General features: G+C 36.6%; 2 protein-coding genes across 3 annotated transcripts; one reads left to right on the top strand and one right to left on the bottom strand.

The window, feature by feature from the left end:
• Positions 1-4,537: 4,537 nt before the first annotated feature.
• LOC113299393 (zinc finger CCCH domain-containing protein 12-like) lies at positions 4,538-7,673 on the top strand. Its single transcript, XM_026548412.1, has 7 exons — positions 4,538-5,039; positions 5,121-5,159; positions 5,267-5,329; positions 5,737-5,856; positions 6,000-6,290; positions 6,788-7,057; positions 7,216-7,673. Exons 1-7 carry the CDS (start codon positions 4,659-4,661, stop codon positions 7,441-7,443), a joined length of 1,392 nt encoding a protein of 463 aa, XP_026404197.1. The 5' UTR covers positions 4,538-4,658; the 3' UTR covers positions 7,444-7,673.
• Positions 7,674-7,862: 189 nt separating this feature from the next.
• Positions 7,863-9,428, bottom strand: LOC113299394 (protein NOI4-like). Of its 2 annotated transcripts, none has more exons than XM_026548413.1 (3): positions 9,230-9,428; positions 8,315-8,512; positions 7,863-8,204 (listed from the first exon to the last, which is right to left on the bottom strand). In XM_026548413.1, the coding sequence occupies exons 1-3, from the start codon at positions 9,236-9,238 to the stop codon at positions 8,181-8,183; spliced, it is 231 nt and encodes a 76-aa protein (XP_026404198.1). In that variant the 5' UTR covers positions 9,239-9,428; the 3' UTR covers positions 7,863-8,180. The 2 variants fall into 2 exon arrangements, with proteins under 2 accessions (XP_026404198.1, XP_026404200.1); XM_026548415.1 differs by having other exon boundaries at positions 8,315-8,509.
• Positions 9,429-19,476: the final 10,048 nt, after the last annotated feature.

Below are 19,476 nucleotides of genomic sequence, written 5' to 3'. Positions count from 1 at the left end.
TAGAACTTGGTTGGGACTAATCACAAGATGTGTAATCGATCCTTGTAGTAGGTTAACAAGTTTTAGAAATTGGTGTAACCGATCCTATAACTTGTGCAACCGATCACAAGTAAGTACCATAAATAAGTGGTAACCGATCCTGGTACTTAGTTAACAATGTTTTGGAAACTAATGTGACCGATCCTAGTAGCCACTTGGAGGTAGAACCGAAACTTGTTTTGCTAGAACCGTGAAATCAATTAATGGTGATTTGATAGGATAAACAATCACATAGTTCTTGGAAGTCAGATGAACCAATTCTAAACTCGTTTGGAAGTGTGGCAAATCGGTTCCAAGATTGTAAATATGAAAAAGGATTTACAAAGTAAAGATGTCGATATACTTTGAACATGTGCAGTAATTCTTATCTTTTATTGTTCAAAGATATTCCTTAATAACTAAAGGAGAATCCCGGATCGAAATAAATTGAGAATCTTTTAATTAAGATTTTTAGTTTTATATGCTTTTAATTTCCAGCAATTAAATGCATATCTTTAGAAAATGAAAATTGCTAATGTGCATTTACTAATTGGAGATTTTCTACTGAGATTTCGGTCAATATTTGGACAATGCATTTCCAGGAATTATGAAAACCGTTTTTGGCTTTATTGCATATCTTTGAGAATATTCGGTTTTGGAAATTCCTTGATGTCCAAACTTCCTTGGTTTATAAATATTTGGATTTCGAGCAACCTAATCCTCAGAGCCAGCAAAACTACCTAGTTGTGTTGTTACTGGTGGAGTCGTCTATTTGGAGAGGAAAATACCCTAATTAGGCGAAATCTCTTATGACCGCTCGTTTTAAACACTTCTTTGGGATTGGGAAGCTCTACGAGTACTGTTGGTGGGAAACTAGATAATCGTAGTTTATTATTAGTTTTCGATTGGTTTGATTGACTAACGGTTGTTTAACTTTGGTTGCACCTAGTTTGTTTATGCTTGGAAATCTTCTCTTCTGATATAAGATTCACTCAAACTAGATCGAAGTTTCGACGAGGATCTTTAGACTGTTTGTAGATCTAAAGACATCTTGTGATAATCCATTGTTAACAGACTCCGTTCTGTGTGTGATTGATCACAAGAGATTCAACTTGATTGTGTGCAGGTGTTTATTGAAGATCTAAGAACATTTGAAGACAAAGAAGATTTCTTATTTGAGTTCATAATCTTTGGTGTGCGCAAAACTTGATCGGCTGGGGATCCAACTATAATAGGTTTATCTTTGTGATAACCTTGATTGATTAGTTGAGTAGATCGACATCAATATATTGTCTTTGTGACTAAGAGTATTGATTGCAAAATCTAGACCCAACTACTTTGGTAGTTGCATTTTTAGATAGATCTAAGAACCCGAAAAAGGAGTTTATTTGGATAAACGGAATAGCCTTTTGTCAAACTCATATCACTTGTTTGAAAAGAGTTTCGACCGAACAAATTTATTGTTCCTTTACTGTTTGGAATACGAACCAAAGGAATTGTTCCAAGTGCGTGACTTATTGCAAGTTGGAGGCGCATGGATACAGACGGAACTAGGTGAACTATAGGTTTAGTTGCTTGGTCTCAACTATACGAAGTTGGTTTAGATTTTGTATAGCCTGAGAGTATTCAATTCTGGACAAGGTCCCCGGGTTTTTCTGCATTTGCGGTTTCCTCGTTAACAAAATCTTATTGTGTCTTTTACTTTTCTATTTTCACAATTGTAATTGTTTTTATTATAATTAGAAGTAAAATACAAAAAACGTTAATTCCTAATTACTTGATAGCAATCCTATTGTGTTTGGTTAAGTCCGAACCTATTATCAAGTAATCATACTTCGTTGTTGTATTGTCTTGATCTTGTATCCATAGTCAATCACATAAGTTATCTTGTTGTCATGTTGTCTCGATCTCGTATCCATACACGATCACATGATGTGTGAACCGATTAGTTGTATTCTCTCGACTCAGTCCATAGACAATCACTTTCGGAGAAAGGACTTATATGGGGAAAAGTTTAAGATTGAGGTATATTTGGGTACCCTCGACTTTTCATATCAAATATGAGAGGATGAGATTTAAGAGAAAAGAGATGACAATATTTAGATAAAAATTGAAACCCTTGTAGGAGTTTATGTGAAGTTTTTGTAGCTACCGAGAGGAGATAATTTGAATAACAGAGGAAGAAGGGGAAAGTAAGATGAGGTGGGTCTAGTTGGAATAATATAGAAAGAAGAAAGGAATATCTAAGATGAGGTGCTCTGGTTGGAAAATAAAACATCAAAACTTACGTAATATGTTTCAACGAGTTACGAGTGTAAAATACATCCGTGCATTTTGAATGGTCATATGTGGAGTTAATAGGTTATTTTAGATAAGTGTCTGATTATAATTGGATTATGTTCAGTATGTGACTCAGTCGATTGGGACCGTCGGGATCAGGTATCGGCTCCCAACCGACCTAGGGTCGATCCCCGAGTCATATAATATTGAGTACATTAGTTATTCCTAAGGCATCCCACATCATTCCACCCTAGTTATGATAATCCTTTTATATGCCACAAAAACTATCTTTATGGCCAAAACATGCTTGTAATCACAAAGTCCAGTCTTTCCAATTGCTACATTCGAACCTTGTTTGTCAAAAGCCCAGCAGATTCAAGTGCGGCCTTTCCGAAATCTACTATCTAACGACCTTCGGGATATTTTGTATATGTATAAAAAAATTTATTTTCTTTTTGGATTTTATTCATATCTTCGTACATATACAACTTAGTAAAAAAAATTTGTGGGAAAGATTTATTGACATGATTATTCTCATATTTAGCTTGTTTTGGCTCGGATAAATATATCCACCATGTTTTGTTGGCCCTACAACAAAAATCATTTGTTAAGTCCAGTTATATATTTTATAAACTCATACTTAACAATTTAAAAAAAAAAAGAAAAAAATACAATTAAGCGTCTATCTACGTGGTATAACAAAGGGAGGTTTTGACTTCCCCATATTTGTGATCCTCTCACAAAACCTACTAAGGTTTTAGGTCTTCCAAAACATCAGTATCTCCCTTCTCATCTCGATAAGATTTTTTTTTTTTTAGCTTCTTAGATGGCCTGTCATGTTAAAGTGTCCCAGGTACATAAGTCCAATTATATTAATTTCTTAATTTTTGCACTCAACTATATCAAATAATTTCTTGTTAATTCTTCCTTTGGTGCTAACTAAAAATCGGTCTCACCCGCAGCTAAAAGGAGCACCTCAATGACCATACCACATGTGTATTCATGTCCGCATGACTTTTTTTGTTGCACTTATTTTATTTGAACTGACTTACTGCAGAACTATCTACTTGTTAACAAGTTATTTCCGCTCATGTTGAAATAGTTTGTGTCTACTGTAATAATGTTGTATTAGAAGAATGGAAAGGCAATTAGATTTTATTTGGATAAGTGGACAATAATGAAATTTTTAAAAACAAGTATCCTACAATCTTTTGAGCTTATAGTCAGAAAAGTACTTCAGTTACGGAATTGAAGGTGGAAGGCTTTGCTCAGATGAACGAAAAATATTTCATCTCATGATCAGTTTGAATGAAACTTGCATTGTAACGAGTTTGGTCTTGTCCCGGATTTGGTGGAGGAGGATGACACTGTTTCTGTGCTTATACCTTCTTCTGTTCAGAAATGTTAAGAGATGCAAAATCATGTAGGGTATTTTCTTGAAAAGATATATGGAGAAAAGACATTCCTCAGCTAATCATCATATATCTCCGCCTACTTTAAGTATGTTAGTCCTTAAAGGCATCAATGCGCAAAGTTACTTATGTAGTATCGCTAAGAAAGAAGAGGTGACTTCTGCCATAGTGAGTATGCTAAAGAAGTTTGGAGGTTGTTCACGAACTCTTTTTGTATTATTTGGATTTTTTTCGAGAATGCCAGTGGCAATTTTTAAACATTACAATATACAATTTTTTGTGGAAGACAATTTTTTTTTTTTCTTTTGTTGTTGTTGGAATAAGATGACTTATGCTATATTATGACATATATGGAAAGAGTGGAATAATATGGCTTTTGGGGGCACATTTATGCTTGTTGATGAGTTATGTTTGATCATCAAAACAAACTATCATTTTATGGTCTTTTGAAAGTGATATGTTTAAAAGGTTATGTGTAAATCAGATTTTCTTTAATTGGGATATAATTGTACACATGTACTGGGGTGTGGATTGTTTCTAGGCTTTATATTCTTTAATACAGCCATGTATTAGAAATTGTTTAAACTTTAAACAACAAACTAGCTATTGATTAGGTTGCTTCAAAAAAAAAGAACTACTGATTAGCTTGGTGTCAGTCTCCCTAACATATCAATTTCAACAGAAAACACACAAGAATCAGTCATGTATGCACAATTTGGAGTCATGAAATTGTGACTTTTGTGGAAGTACTAGAATTTAAGGCATAGTTATAGTTGGCATGTTTACGTGTACGTTTAAAACTCCCCCATCCCATCCCTTCTTTTATTGTCTTTCTCCCCCTCTCTCTCTCCCTCTCTCTCTCTCTCTCTCTACAGTGTCGAGTTCACTTTCCTATCTAAAATCCAAAAAAAAACATAGAGAATTAGGGTTTTGAAATGCACATAGAAAATGGGAGAAGAAGAAGATTATGAGAAAATTAATTCATCATCATCATCAAAATCTCAAGAACAAGAAGAAATCAAAATAGAATCATCATCACCATCTCATTCATCTGTTGCACATCATCATGAAATTCATCATGATCCTGCTATCATCCATGCCCTAGAAGGAGATTTTCATAACCTAAGGTTACAGCAACATCAACAACATGAAGAAAGCAATGGTGTTAATTATCATAAAGATGCGATTTATAGTAATAAAAATGGAAGCTTTTTGCAGTATCCATTGAGACCTGATGAACCTGATTGTTCATTTTATCTTCGTACCGGAGCTTGTCGATATGGTTTGAATTGTAGATTCAATCATCCTCATAATCGAAACAAAGATCATGTAAGAATTATATTACTGATCATTTCATGAAAATTTGTTGATTTCGTTTTTGATAATATGAGAAATTTTTGGTTTTGTCAGGTTCGATTTCAACAAACCCACTTCCCAGAATCACTAAAGGTGGGAGCTTTTCAACCTTAAAGACCATAATCAGTGAAGGGTTTGAATGGGAAATTGTTGTTCTCACTGTTGTTATGTTTCATTTGCTGTTTGTTTTGAATGTAAAGGTTGTTAAGGAGAAGGATAATAAGGAAGAATATCCTGAAAGACCAGGAGAACCAGAATGCAAGGTAATCATTTTAAACGGTTACTTGCATTACACCTAGTTTGAGGCACATTTATTAGTTTACAGCTGTGTGAAGTTTTGATTGAGTGAGGGTCTTTCTTTCACAGATTAACGAGAATTCATACTCTGAGCCTTTTTTAGCCTCCAAGTAACAGTTTGATTTCCCTGGTGTAATATCATGGAGGCATTCCTCTTTGACTAATTGGCCCAAGTGCTGACTGTTATTTCTAGAGGAACATCCTTTGGCTTAATACATGAAGTTGTGTTATGTGTGATATTAGATGTCTGTATTCTATGTCTTTTTTTGTGTGTGTCAGTACAAGGGAGTTAGTATTTCTTTTGTGATAAACTCTTATGATGCATTTTGCTTGATTTGTGATTCAATGACTTATTACTTTATTATATTCACAGTATTACTTAAAGACAGGAGCTTGTAAGTACGGGAAAGATTGTAGATACGATCATCCCCGAGAAAAAACTGCAGTTGGACCAGCTCAGCACTTTAACTTTCTGGGACTGCCAATTCGACCGGTAGTACTTAAACCCATGTGAAATTTTAATTTGATGTCCTAGAAGTAACTGTTGTGTGAGGAACTGAGGTAGATCCCGTGGCATTCAGTTTTTTGTTCTTTTAGTTAATCTTATCTTGTGCTGATTAAGTTCTTTTCATCCAGGGGGAGAAAGAATGCCCCTTCTACATGCGTGTGGGCTCTTGTAAATTCGCAACAAATTGCAGGTTTCATCATCCTGACCCTGGGGAAGCGGTAGGATTGGATCCGAGCTCAGGATATCATAGTGGCATGTCTGTTCCTTTACAATCAGGCGGCACTTCTCAATCATCTGCATCTTGGTCTTCACCTAGAACCTCAAATGATCCTGTTCCTTATGCATCACGATCATATTCTGGACTGATGGCTTCACCATCTCAAGGGACACAACAAAATCTAGAGTGGGATGGATATCAGGTGGGTGTGTTAATACTTATTTATGGCCATCATATCTTTCCCCACCTAATGGGGTGAAGCATTAATTTGGGGACTATTTTGATGTGCTTCCTGTCACAGCATTGCATTAATTTGGGGACTATTTTGATGAAGCGTTATTTATGGACTATTTATAATATGCCTTTCCTTCTATTTCATCTTAACCATCCCATTGCATTAGCCAGTGATCACAGTTGATTCATTCTGGGCAATAGCGCCCACAATTTTATTATTTCAATAAGTTGGTTCAGAAATCAAATTTACAGAAATACAATTATTTGTTGCTTCATTTGGGTCTTCGGGTAAATATTCCACGTACTTTGTTGTTGTTTTTGTTTTAAACCTTTTTAGGGCAAAAGAACTAAGTTCATGTTGAAAATCTTTACTTCGTATGACAGTTTGAGACCACATTACTGCATAAGCAAAGGCCAAAAGCAAACAATGGTGTTCCTCATGCTTTTGTAAATGACTTTTTGTAGGGTCCAGTATATCCACCAAAGGGAAATACCAATTCAGCATCAGCTCCATTCAAGAACAATTCCATCAGAAAAACAGATGGGTCCAAGCATTATCGTCATCAGCAGCAGATGGCCACTGATGAGTTCCCTGAGAGACCTGGAGAACGTGAATGCCAATACTTCGTGAGAAATGGGGATTGTAAATATAGATCTGCTTGTAGGTTTGATCATCCGAAGAATCGGCTGCAAAATTCACCTGCTCTCAGTCCCATGGGCCTACCTCTGAGACCTGTAAGTATTTACTATGTTGGTTTGCATGTGCATGCTATTATCCTGTTCTGTTTTACGAGACATCTTAAGTCTGTAGTTTGCGATCTTGGTCAAAAAAAAAAATATCTCCCTTACGTTGATTCTGTGTTTTATCTGCAATCTCGTTTTTGGCTGTCCAGGGTGAAGAAATTTGCTCACACTATAGTCACTATGGCATTTGCAAGTTTGGACCTGCTTGTAAGTTTGATCATCCATTAAATTACGATGGCTCTTCAGCTGCTGCTCCAACTATGTCCACTTCGGATCAGCTTACACACTTTGATGATGCTGCAAGTTCGGGGTCGTCTCGAAGGACAGGATATGAAAATGGGAACGGAAACGAGGCTGTAATCCAGCAGTTGCTGTAAGATTTTTGTTATATTCCTGAAGAATTCTGGGTTTGGATTGTCTTTTTCTTTCTTGTGTTTTTTTTCAGGGTTGTTGTAGTGTGGAAACAAATAAGTTATTTAGTGTTTCATCTAAGAACCCGATGGGCAAATGTTGTAAATTTGTCTCTTCAGCTTAAAATCTGATTTGTAACTTTGTAAGTTAGCCTAACTTGTTTCTCTAATCATATTAAGAGACTGTTATTCTCAAACATTGCATTTTAGAATGAATCCTGGAAAAAGTCAATAGTCTAGCAGACAGGAACTGGGTTGGACTGATCCCCCCTATAGAAACTGTTGGAACTCTTGGCAGTTTCTCCACAATCACAGATGCTGTTACTTTTTTCTTTTTGACAACCAAGAAATGAAAAGAACTCAGAAGAATCATGGATGCATGCATAGAAATGAAAGGAATTTGTGAAGTTTTTTAAACTCTTTTATGTCTATTACTTATCATTCCTAGAGTAAGAACACATATAACTTAGACAAAACACACAGAGTGGTATGAGCAGAGGTAAATACAAAGTATACGAAAAGAAGAAGAAAGAAGTAGACAACGACAACCAGGACTCTTCCCAACTTCATCCATTCATCTATCTATCATTAGTCTCTTCTATTTCATGGTTTTCTCAGAGAGAAGGGGAGCCTTCCTTTTGGAAATGATTTAAGTATTCAAAGCTCTGTTTGTGCAAAATTCATTGCCAGATTACAGAGTGGGTTCAACCACAACAAAACCACTTCCACTGCATCAAAAAGTCACAAAAAAATAGTAAATGTAAGTTTGAGTACTGAAAGATTACTATGCTATGGAGAAAGTGGAAATGAAATTCAAGGTTGGTGTAGCTTGTCATACCGGTGAAGGATACTGATAATCTTGAGGATTTTGCTGTTGTTTTGAATTATCATTATTTTTTTTGGGTGAAACTTTATCCCCGGCATTGGTCTTCTTATCATCCCTAGCTTTTGCGAAAATAACTGTAAATCCTTCTGCTGAGGCTGGATTATTTACATCCCATTCTCCGAATTTCGGCAAAGGCCTACCCTTGTCCTGCTACAAAGAATATCATTCTAACAACAATAAGCAAGGATATGCAGATTTTAATATGGATTGATAGACAATTAGACACTGCAAAGCGAATCGAATCAATGTCGATTATGTACTCTATACAGACACCAAAGGTTCATTTTCCCAGCCCTGGTTAAATGACATTAAATAGATGAGATCATATACCCATAGCGATTAAAAGGTTTTGTATTTGGACTCCTTATAAACAATTGATCTTGAGATGTGTAGGTTATTTCCAATCCATATCAAAACGTTGAATCTTGCCAAGAGCCACATACAAGCTTAGACTAAAATAGTGGTCTTATGGATGTGCCATTCTGCATGGTACGTTATTATCCTAATGGCTAAGTTAACTAAAACAATCGTATATTCATATTCACAGGTTTTAAATTCTCAAACAAATAAAAGAACCACAATATCAATGATCTAACAAAAGCACATCTAAAAATCGAGAAATTCTTCTCTCTTTTCCCCCTCTCATTTTACCATAATTCCTACATGTTAATTTGGATTTTCATGTTCTACATTTCCTATTCAATTCTTATTCGAGATATCGGAATTTTTTCTTCAAGTTCCTAACATTCAATGTTCAATCGAAGGGTTTTATTTATCTACCTTATAAATTGGCAAATTTTGATCACAGCAAATGAGAATATAGCAAAACTGATACCAAATACGAAAGGAACAAGATGGAAATCATACCGACGCCATGTATAGAGAGGATGAGGAGGAGGAGGATCGCGGTGGCTTCAAATTCCAGATATCAAAATCCGGAAAGACAAACGAAAATTGTGAAATGAAAAGAAACTGAAAATACAGAGAGAAACAGAGGAAGAGAGAGAGAGAGACCGAGTCTTAAGGCCAAAATCAGAATGTCTTTCTTTCTAGTACGTGAGAATGCAAGTACGAAACGGCATTGTTTTTATATTGTCCGAGGCCTACAACAGAAACGGTGCATACGCGTGTTAGGCACGTTGTCTACACGAATAATCCCCACTAATACGTATAGTATATTCATTAGTATTGTTATCCTTTCTTACCTAAACTAAGATGCATGTACCAAAAAGAAAAAGAAAAAAAGCAGTACCATGACACCAAAAACAACATACGCCGTATTCCAGACGCTTATTCAGGGTTTCTAAATTGGCCACCGGTAGATTTGCACCCGTTGGATTATGTCAGCCACAGAGCATTTTTAGACCACTTTTTTTTTACTCGTTCAACAAAAAAAAATAAAAAAGCGAAACTGTACAGGGACTAGGCTATATTAGTGCTAAGCCAAAAGGCTGCACGCCAATAAGAGCTATTTAAAATGAAAATAAACCTCTCCAGGCCATTCAACAGAATGAATAAAACCTGGCCTACCCTCATAAAACTCATAATTTTCCTCAGCCAACAAACATGCTTGTTTGGCCGAGGCATCAGCTGAAAAATTAGCCTCTCTGTAGCTATGAACATAACTAATATTGTTGTAAAAACTCTTCGCCATTCTCCACTTCTGCATTAGCTGCCACGACAACTCTCCTTTTTGGAGAGCGAATATGCAACTCATCGAATCCGATCTGACGCATAGATTTTTGACATTCCACCTTTGAGCAACAACTGCGCCATAGATAACCGCACAAACTTCAGCATAGAAGTTGGTCTGCCAGCCCAGTCCAACGCACAAAACTCCCAAAACTGCCGAGTTAGAATCACGAAAAACTACACCAGAGCCAGCTTGGCCCGGGTTGCCAAGTGATGTACCATCACAACAGATCATAAGCTCACCTGGATTAGGCGGCGTCCAAGTAACTTCCATTGGAACAGAGTGCTTGCAAGATCTATGTTTCACTCTAAAGAAATTCAAAATTCGCAAATCATCTAAGGCATTATACATGTGGCCCTTCATTCTAATTGAGTTATCACGAATTACCTGATGAACCCGTCCCTTAAATTCAAGCCATCGAACTCGCATGTTCTCATAATAAGCCTTATTGCGCAGCTTCCACAATTCCGTAACTATTGCAAGATTTGCAACAAGCCACAGATCCTTTATCATCCTACTCCGCCCTTTTGCAACCTTGTAAGAGGCCACAAGATCTTCATTCGGTGTCAGATTAAAAATATCAGCTGCCCAATTCCAAATCTTCTTAGCAATTTTGCAATGCCAAGTAATATGGCTGACATCTTCGCAATCCTCCCTGCACAAGCGGCACATAGAAGGCATCTCCCTACCTGTCTTCTTCATGATATTATCATCAGTAGAGCAACATTGATTATTAAATAACTTCCAATACTGATCACTTAAGGTAGGATGCACAACACTTCTCGAGAATAGAGCTGCAGTTGGCGAACTTCTATAGATGCCCTGATGGCAGCCTTAGCCGACTTGACAGAGAACACGCCCTTGCTGTCCAAGTCTCAAATTTTATAATCATCTCCACCACCAATAAGAGGCAAATTATCAACATCAATATTGCATCGTAACATCAATTCCTTAGTCTTTGGAGGAATAACCCAAGAGCCATCAACAATAATATCACTAACTTTGGCCTTAAAATCATTAGGACCCTTTCTAGTGATGCCAAGTCTTTGCGCAATTGAAAAATCAGCACACCAATTATCAAAAAATAAGGAAGTATTATCACCATTACCTATAATTGAGCGCGTATGCCTTTGCACAAAATTATGCACCAATCTGATTCCTGGAAAACCGAAGAACCCAACTTATAATCGATCAAGTTGTCATTTATCTTGAAATACTTCGCCTTCAAGAATCTGGCCAAAGTCTTATCAGAGTCACGAATCGAAACCCACAACTTCATAAGCATGGCCCTATTAACATCAATCAATTTCTTAAGTCCAAGCCCACCTTCACGCCTAGAACGGCATAAATCATCATAAAGAACCGTAAAGTATTTACGCTTCTCAGCATCTCCAGACCACAAGAAATTTCGAATGGCCCTCTCAACTGATTTGATATCCGTGCATGGCCATTTATACACAGCCATGGAATGAAGAAAATAACTAGAAATAACTGATTTAATCAAAACTAGCCGAGCCTGAAAAGACAAGAGCTTACCCTTCCAACCTGCCAGTTTATCCATAATCTTCTCCATTACTTGTCGAACATGAATATGACGCACAATACCATGTTTTAATTGGATTCCCAAATATTTATCTGGGAATAGCGCCCTTTCCATACACGAGAATGTTTGTCGCCACCATAATAGAACTTGCTTTTGGCATAACTAACGTATTGTCCAGAAGCAAGTTGATACATACCAAGCATCTCCTTCAAATGCTGCAAACTGTGAAGATTACCTTTACAGAAAATAAGAATATCATCTGAAAAGAGTAAATGAGTTGGCGCAACACCTTTCTTGCTCACCATATGGTGCATACTTTTCGCTGCAAACAACTTAGAGAGATTGCGGCTCAAGACATCTTCAATAAGAAAAAAATCAAAGGTGAAAGAGGATCACCTTGACGCAGACCTCTAGTGATACTGAAAAAACCTTCAGGGCTACCATTAATCATAATAGAAATCCGAGCAGAGTTAAGAATATTAAGCAGCCACGAACACCATGCATCAGAAAAACCATATTGAAGAAAAACCTCAACAACAAATTCCCAACTAACCATGTCAAAAGCTTGGGCTATATCCAGTTTGAGGCCAACATTCCCATGCTTCCTTTCCACACTAATCTCATTGATCAGTTCCGACGCCAAAGCTATGTTCTCATGAATGTTTCTTCCCTTCATAAACGCCACTTGCTCCTCAGAAATCAATTTATTCAGCACTGTACCAAGTCTGGTAGCCATAATCTTTGTAATGATTTTGAAGAAGAAGTTGCTTAAACCAATTGGCCTATAGTCCTTAATAGCATTAGATTTGTTATTTTTTGGGATTAGAACAATAAAACTAGAGTTAATGCCATTTGGAATTTTCCGCATCGCCCAACAGTTTGCAATAGCATTAAAAAGATCTCTAGAAATAATGTTCCAACAGACCCTAAAGAAAGAACCTGTAAATCCATCAGGGCCAGGTGCAGAATCCGCGCCCAGATCAAAAACAGCTTCCTTAACTTCATCCAAGGACGGAATAACATCCATAAAAGCACTTTCAGCAGCTGAGATGCTTTCATGCTCATATTCAAACAACTTTGGATCAATATGCACATCTCCACCATTGGATTTTGCACGGTAGTGATCAACAATGTAATCTTTTATTTCATCCTGCAAAAACAAAGTAGAGTTAGTAGAAATCTTCAATTCAGAGATTGTGTTTTGGCTTCTTCTCATACGAATGGTTTTGTGGAAAAATCGAGTATTTTGATCACCATCTTCCAACCAACTAGTTCTCGATTTTTTCTTAAGCATAACTGCCAATTCAGTTCGCACCTCATCAACAGATTTCCTAGCATCGGCAACCTTCAAAAATTGCAGCTCACACCTAACATTTTGATCCAGAGTATCATTCTCCTTATCAAGATTCAATTCCGCTTGTTTTAAGCGAAACTGAACATCTCCAAACACAGTTCTATTCCAAATCTTCAATGCATCCTTCAGTCTCTTCAACTTAGACGTGAAAACAAAAGGAGGCGCACCATCCAGCCTGACACTCCAATTTTCCTTTACAAAATCCAAAAAAGATGTGTGAGAAAGCCACATCTTCTGAATTCTAAAAGGAGACCTATTTGGCCTTGAACTATCAAAAGCAAAACCAAAAAGAGGGGAATGATCAGAGCAAATTCTTGGCATAGCTTTGCACCTCCAATTAGCATACTTATCATGCCAAGCATCATTAATAACAGCCCTATCATGTTTAGAAACGATTCTATGAATGCCACTTCGACAATTAGACCAAGTATATTTCTTCCCAATAGCATCTGCTTCCACCAAACCATTGTCAGAGATCCAACTTCGAAATTCATTCATATATATTTCTTTGATCGGCCTTCCACCCTTCTTTTCATCTAAATGCAAAACACAATTAAAATCACCCAACACCAACCACGGAATAGAAATAAATCCCAACCCCAGTTGACGCCAGAGAGACCTCCTTGCCACCGCATCATAAGAAGCATGCACAGCCGTGATATAATTACCAGAAAAATCCAAAGTGATAGCTTGTTTTGAAGAAGATAGAACATTCGTCCTTGACAGAGAATTCCTCCAAAATACCCAAATGTTACCTCTCTCACCATTCACCTCATCAGTGATAACATCTTCACAAAAATCAAGCAAATTTAAATTCCTAACAAAACGTGTAGTGCAACGAACCTGCGGATCCGCAATACAAATTACATCAGGATTGTGCAAGCGGTAAAGCTCACTCAACTTGGCCCTTGCACCATCTTTAGCCAAGCCTTGAGCATTCCAATAAAAGACACACATTAATTAACTCTGTTCTTCGAAGGGATTGTCGAACCCTGTCTGGAAGTTTTACCTCCTCGTGTTTGAACTTGACTAACATTTGCCACAGTAATAGTCTTCTTTTTAGTAAATTTTGGTTTTTTCTTTTTGTCAACCAATTCCTTCTTCTCACGCTCATCCAGTTCTTTTTTAGCAAGTAACTCCAAATTTCTTGCATCCTCTTCAACTGCCTTGGAAGTATTTGTTGCTACCGTATCCACCGCATCTTCAACTTCGTCATCAGTTTCAATAACTACCTCATCAATTTCTTCAGTCCCAGTTTCAAATCTATTAGAAAGCGTTAAGTTCTCTAAAGATTTAGCCGGAGTAGATCTTCTTGAAGTTTTAGTGGCATCACTAAAACTAGCATCATCATGATCATCCATAGGAGTCGGACTAGCAGCTGGGGAACAAGCTTCTACCATAGTATCATCAGGTTCATTGTAAATAACATTAACCAAACTTGGCTGGGTTGCGGCATGTTGCAAATCTAAAATCTTCTTCCTCAAATTCTCTAGCCTTGTCTTAGCCATCTCTTGTTGAATTCTAGCAACTTCAGCATCAACCTCACGTTGTCGGGCTGTCTCTTTCATGGCCTCATAAGTCTTATAAGCTTCCATCTCTTGCATCTCCAGATTAGTATCATCCTCCTTGCGCAAATTATCTTGCACAGTTTCCGCAAGTTCTGCACCATCATTGCACATAACTGATTCTGCACCATCATTGCGCAAAACAGATTCTGCACCATCATTGTGCATCCCAGGCTGAGCCCCACCACCATCGTTGGCACCATCTCTGCGTTGTACGGAATGAACAACACCATCATTGTGCTGCACATGATGGACAACACCTTTATTGCGAACCCAAGATAATGACGCACCATCATTGTGCGGCACGGATAATGCCGCACCATCATTGTGCATCTCTGATTCATTACCATCTTCACCCAATTTTTCACCAGAACTAGCACTATGCTCGGGGAAAATTGTGTTTTTTCCAGTAGCCATCTCAAGAATTGAATTCTTCATTGTTTTTGGATCATCTCCAGGCTTGTTAGTTTGATATTTCTCCATGATTGGAGGATCTTCTGGCATGTTCTTCTTACCTTTAGGAATTCGTTCTTTTTGCCAGAAATTCTTAAGATCATCCATATCAGCTTCAATTGATTTTTTGATCTCAGGATCAGTTTCTTCATCAGCCTTGTCTTTCAAATCATCATACTTTTTTGTTCTAAAATCAGATTTTTTATGGCCAATAGATTTGCAATAATCACAAAAACTTGGCATGTTTAAAATTTCATAATCTTGAACAAAAATTTCTTCATTCTCTTCACCATCAATCAAAATCCTTCCTGAAGGTTGAGAGAAATCTTTGTCAATCAAAGAAGCAGCAAAGTAACCATATTCATGACGCAGAGTACGCGGATCAACAGAAACCGGCTTACCAAGCCCTCTTGCCATTCGAAAAATCATCGCTTCATCCCAAAACTCCATTGACAAAGCCGTGAAATGAACCCAAACTGCAACTCTAGTAATCTTATCCTTCCCAGGATCAAACATAGGCGTCCATGGATGAATTTTAAGCTGTTGGAACCCTGTTTCAGATTTAATCCTCCACGGGCCATCATAGCTTACTCGTTTTCGATCATCTTCATTGTCTAGCTTAATAACAAAATATCCCTTCTTCCATGGAATAAATTGAACCGAACCTGGTAGCTTCCATCGATTTAATAAATCTTTTTTAACATCCTCGAATTTTAGGGTTTTGAAAAATATCAAACGCCCAACCAAAATAAATCTCCACACAGCCTTAATTCTAGCGTGAGTCTCTCGCGGAATTTTAATCAAAACATCATTGTTTGTTGTAGAACGAATTGGAGGGTGAGAGAACGTTTCAGCATCAATCCTTGATAAAATATGTGTTCTCTTCTTTAATATAGCCGCATAAGAGCCTTCCTTATGCGCGCCTTGATTGCCATCTTCATGCAGATTCCTAAACGCGTTAGGATTGCCATCTCCGTGCTGCTTCCCAAACTCGGTCGAATTAGGGTTCATAGCATTAGGGTTTGCAGCGTTATTCCTTGGGATATAGATGCTCCTTGTTCGAGATTGATTTCATATCCTTTTAGGTTGATTAACTTGATGATTGCCTAAAACAGGCGGATTATTATCTTGATTTTGCGCCATTGAAGCGAAAAATCATAAGGAGATTAAGAACGCAAAGAAAGAAAGGGAAGGAGAGAAAACCGGAGCTCTTTCTCGTGAAACCCTAGTTTTCGCTTTTCTCGTGAAACCCTAGTTTTCGCTTTGATTTTTAGACCATAATAGACGACTCTGGGCTTGGGTTATGACACATACTTTAGGTCACGAGATAAATTTTAGGCTTAAAGAGTAACTCTAGCCACAACACCAAATTTTGAAGGTTGTTTTTAGGCATACCTAAATCTTTCTAGGCATACTGAACGAAGACAAAAAAGGATGTCAAATAAAAAAATCAGAAACCCCCTTAACCAAAAATTTTTATAATGGAAAATCTGCCTTTTCTGTATTAGTGTTAGTAATCTGGATTAGTGATTAAAACTTTTGTTTGGTGATTATGATAATTCATAATTATAAAGTTTTGGGTAGATGAAAAAATTTTGTGAAAAAAATCAAGTTTTTATTGAGAAGGAGAGAAGGAAAAGGAGAAAGTGAGAAAAAAATTTTCTTGATTCAATGGAGGATGAGGAGGGTCATTTTTCATCTAAAAAACCTAGGAAAATACATATCAACTACAACAATGATCCAGAAATTGTTGATTTCTTAGATTATGAGAATGATTTTACACAAACTCAAACTCAAGATGATGATTTTTATGAGTTAAATCCATATGATGAATACATAGATGAGGAACCCAATGCTTCTAACACACATGTACACTTCTATTTTATGTTTAATCTCACTTTTGTAGCTTGAAATCATCAAAAAATTGTATTTTTCATCATGGTTCAGCGAACCAGGACTATGTTCGGCTTGAAAATATAAGTCGAACCCACTAAATTGATGAACAGTTTGGCTAGCTGAATTTGTTAACGTTATACGCCGAACCTTCATTTTCCAACTTTCAACCTATTTGCAAGATCCTAATTCGGCTTATATTAAAGTCTAATAACAAGTCGAACCTATTCCTGATAGTTAGGTTCGGTTTTCACTCTAAATATCGTATCAGCCGAACTATATATTTTTCCAAGTTCGGCTCATATTCAAAAAATCACATCAACCGAACATGATACTGATTTTACATGAAACACTTAAATTCATAGACATTTAAGGGTTAGGTTTTTTATTACATATGTTTTTTATTATGTAGCCTTTTCATAGGATGAACCAAACAAAAAAAGTGGAAATTACTAAAAGTGTTAAGAAAGTGAAGTCTAATGATGGAGAATACCAAGGTCCATATTAAACTCATTAAAATCAATGAGATCTTATCTCCAACTTCAAGAGAATGAAAAGACAAACACAACGCAAAAAGAATGAGGTCATTCCGACATCAGACGAAAAAGTTATGGCCAAAACAAGATCGAAAAACTTGAGTGTGCAAAGAGAAGGTTCGACTGATAACTCAACAACACGATCTAGCCGAACCTAGAGCCTGCAAATTAATATTTTCGAAGTGTTTACAGAGACAGGTTCGGCTTGAAAGTGATCTAATCGAGTCAGCCGAACCTGACAACCACCTGGGATAAATTTCACTTCTCAGGTTCGGCCGGGAAGGTTTGCAAGGTATTAGCCGAACCTGACACTGTTCTGGGACGTATTTAATACACATTTTGGGGTTCGGCTAAAAATTGACATTTACGGTTTGCAAGGTATTAGCCGAACCTGACACTGTTCTGGGACGTATTTAATAATTTATTTTTTGATTTTAGGTTCAAGGGTATATAGGTAATTAAACTACCCAATAGACACCCCTTATAAGGTCACCTAGGATGGGAAAACTATTTTGTATGCCTTGAAAGTTTTTTGTATGCCTAAAAACAGCCTTCCAAATTTTCCATTACGTGGTATATTTTGAGCCATGAAAATGAGACAAGTTTTGAGTCATTAAGCAGACTTGGGATCAGATGGCATATTTTAGCCTAGGTTCATTTGTCACTCGACAGATTTCAAGGTTAAATTTGGACCACTAGACATATTTTAGATTACGATGCAAGTTGCTTTTTTTTCTTCGTCTATTTTTTTTATTCTTTTGATAAATCTTGTAAAATTTCATTCATTATAAATGAACTTCAACAACATCAAGATCAAAGATTTAAATACAACTAAAAGGTACTAACAAAGAGTAATTCGTGAAGAAAAGTAACAAACTACCAATAAGAGTACCAAGAAATCCGAAGATTCAACTTAGGGTTTCAGGATTATAAACTAACCATTTTGATAAGGTTTTTTCTTCTTGAGAAAGAGATCTTCTCATAAAAATATGAGAGTAATATGCCCAAAGTCTTGAATCTTGATCATACTTGAACTTCCGCCCAAAATCTCCATTGAGATCACAAAGAAACACCATGAAAGCGCACAGAGAATCTTCATAAAGGAGAAGACATAAACCAAATGGATAAAACACCCACAAAAATACCATAAAAATCTCTTAAAGACAATGAAGATTGAAACAAATACCTAAGCAAATCTAACCTAGACTACTAGCTATCTAAGAAAATAAGAAAAAGGAAAGAAGTCTCCTCAAATCTAGTCCAAAATGGACTAGATCTGAGCAGTGAGTTTTAATGGAGGTGAAGGTTTTTTTAGGTTTTGAGAAGGAGCTAGAGAGCAGAGAGAAACTTTTAGAGATAACAAAGAGTGAAAGCAACACTTTTTTTTTGTCTCAATGAATACTTTAAGTCACGAGGTTTATATGTTTTTAGTTCTAGGAAAAAAAAATTGTTGGAAGAAACATTTTTATTGATAAAGTGTATTTTGGAGCACAAAAATAATAGACCTTACGCCTCAATGCATGTTTTTTGATTAACATATATCTTTTAAGCCTCCTGGAAAATTTGGATAGTTTGACATTATTTTGCTACAAGACAGCTTTCGTATGGCGATGCAATTTTTAGGTCAATGTGCAAATTTTGGGTATTGGGATAGATTTTAGGTAAAGGCTAGATTTTGCTTCACAGAGAAATAAGATTACAGTATAAAATCATGGGGTATATTAGCCGCGAGCTATGTAGTCACTATCACTTTCCAAGACCGGTTTCCTCGCGAGTACTCCCTACTTAGTAAGGAAAGTTTCAGTTCCTCCATAAATCTGAGAACCAGCGATTAAGGCGTCTGAGGATGCCGATATTCGGTAACTTTTCATTAAAACGAGTTACCGATTTTTACCCATTAAGTTAAATTTATATAGTTCTAATTGCATAAGTTTGCTTAAATAACATTGGTAATGTCTAAATTTTGATTTTAATTACTACAACTCATGTTAGTAATGTTACAACTCATGTTCGTAATGTTATATCTTATAAGAGTGACTCCAAATCTCTAATAAGCCTACCCGAGTACTGGAAATTT

This window comes from Papaver somniferum, chromosome 7 (genome assembly GCF_003573695.1).
Source record: "Papaver somniferum cultivar HN1 chromosome 7, ASM357369v1, whole genome shotgun sequence".
Taxonomy (NCBI): Eukaryota; Viridiplantae; Streptophyta; class Magnoliopsida; order Ranunculales; family Papaveraceae; genus Papaver; species Papaver somniferum.
Note: the sequence above shows the minus strand (reverse complement) of the source record. Positions and strands in the feature narration are given on the sequence as shown.

Bases quoted from the DNA above. Each gene is read 5' to 3' on its own strand.
- LOC113299394 (XM_026548413.1), bottom strand. The intron at 8,205-8,314 runs GTATGACAAGCT...TTTTTGATGCAG, and splicing joins ATTATCAGTATCCTTCACCG to TGGAAGTGGTTTTGTTGTGG.
- LOC113299393 (XM_026548412.1), top strand. From the start codon at position 4,659: ATGGGAGAAGAAGAAGATTATGAGAAAATTAATTCATCATCATCATCA. The intron at 5,040-5,120 runs GTAAGAATTATA...TGGTTTTGTCAG, and splicing joins ATAATCGAAACAAAGATCAT to GTTCGATTTCAACAAACCCA. The intron at 5,857-5,999 runs GTAGTACTTAAA...CTTTTCATCCAG, and splicing joins TGGGACTGCCAATTCGACCG to GGGGAGAAAGAATGCCCCTT.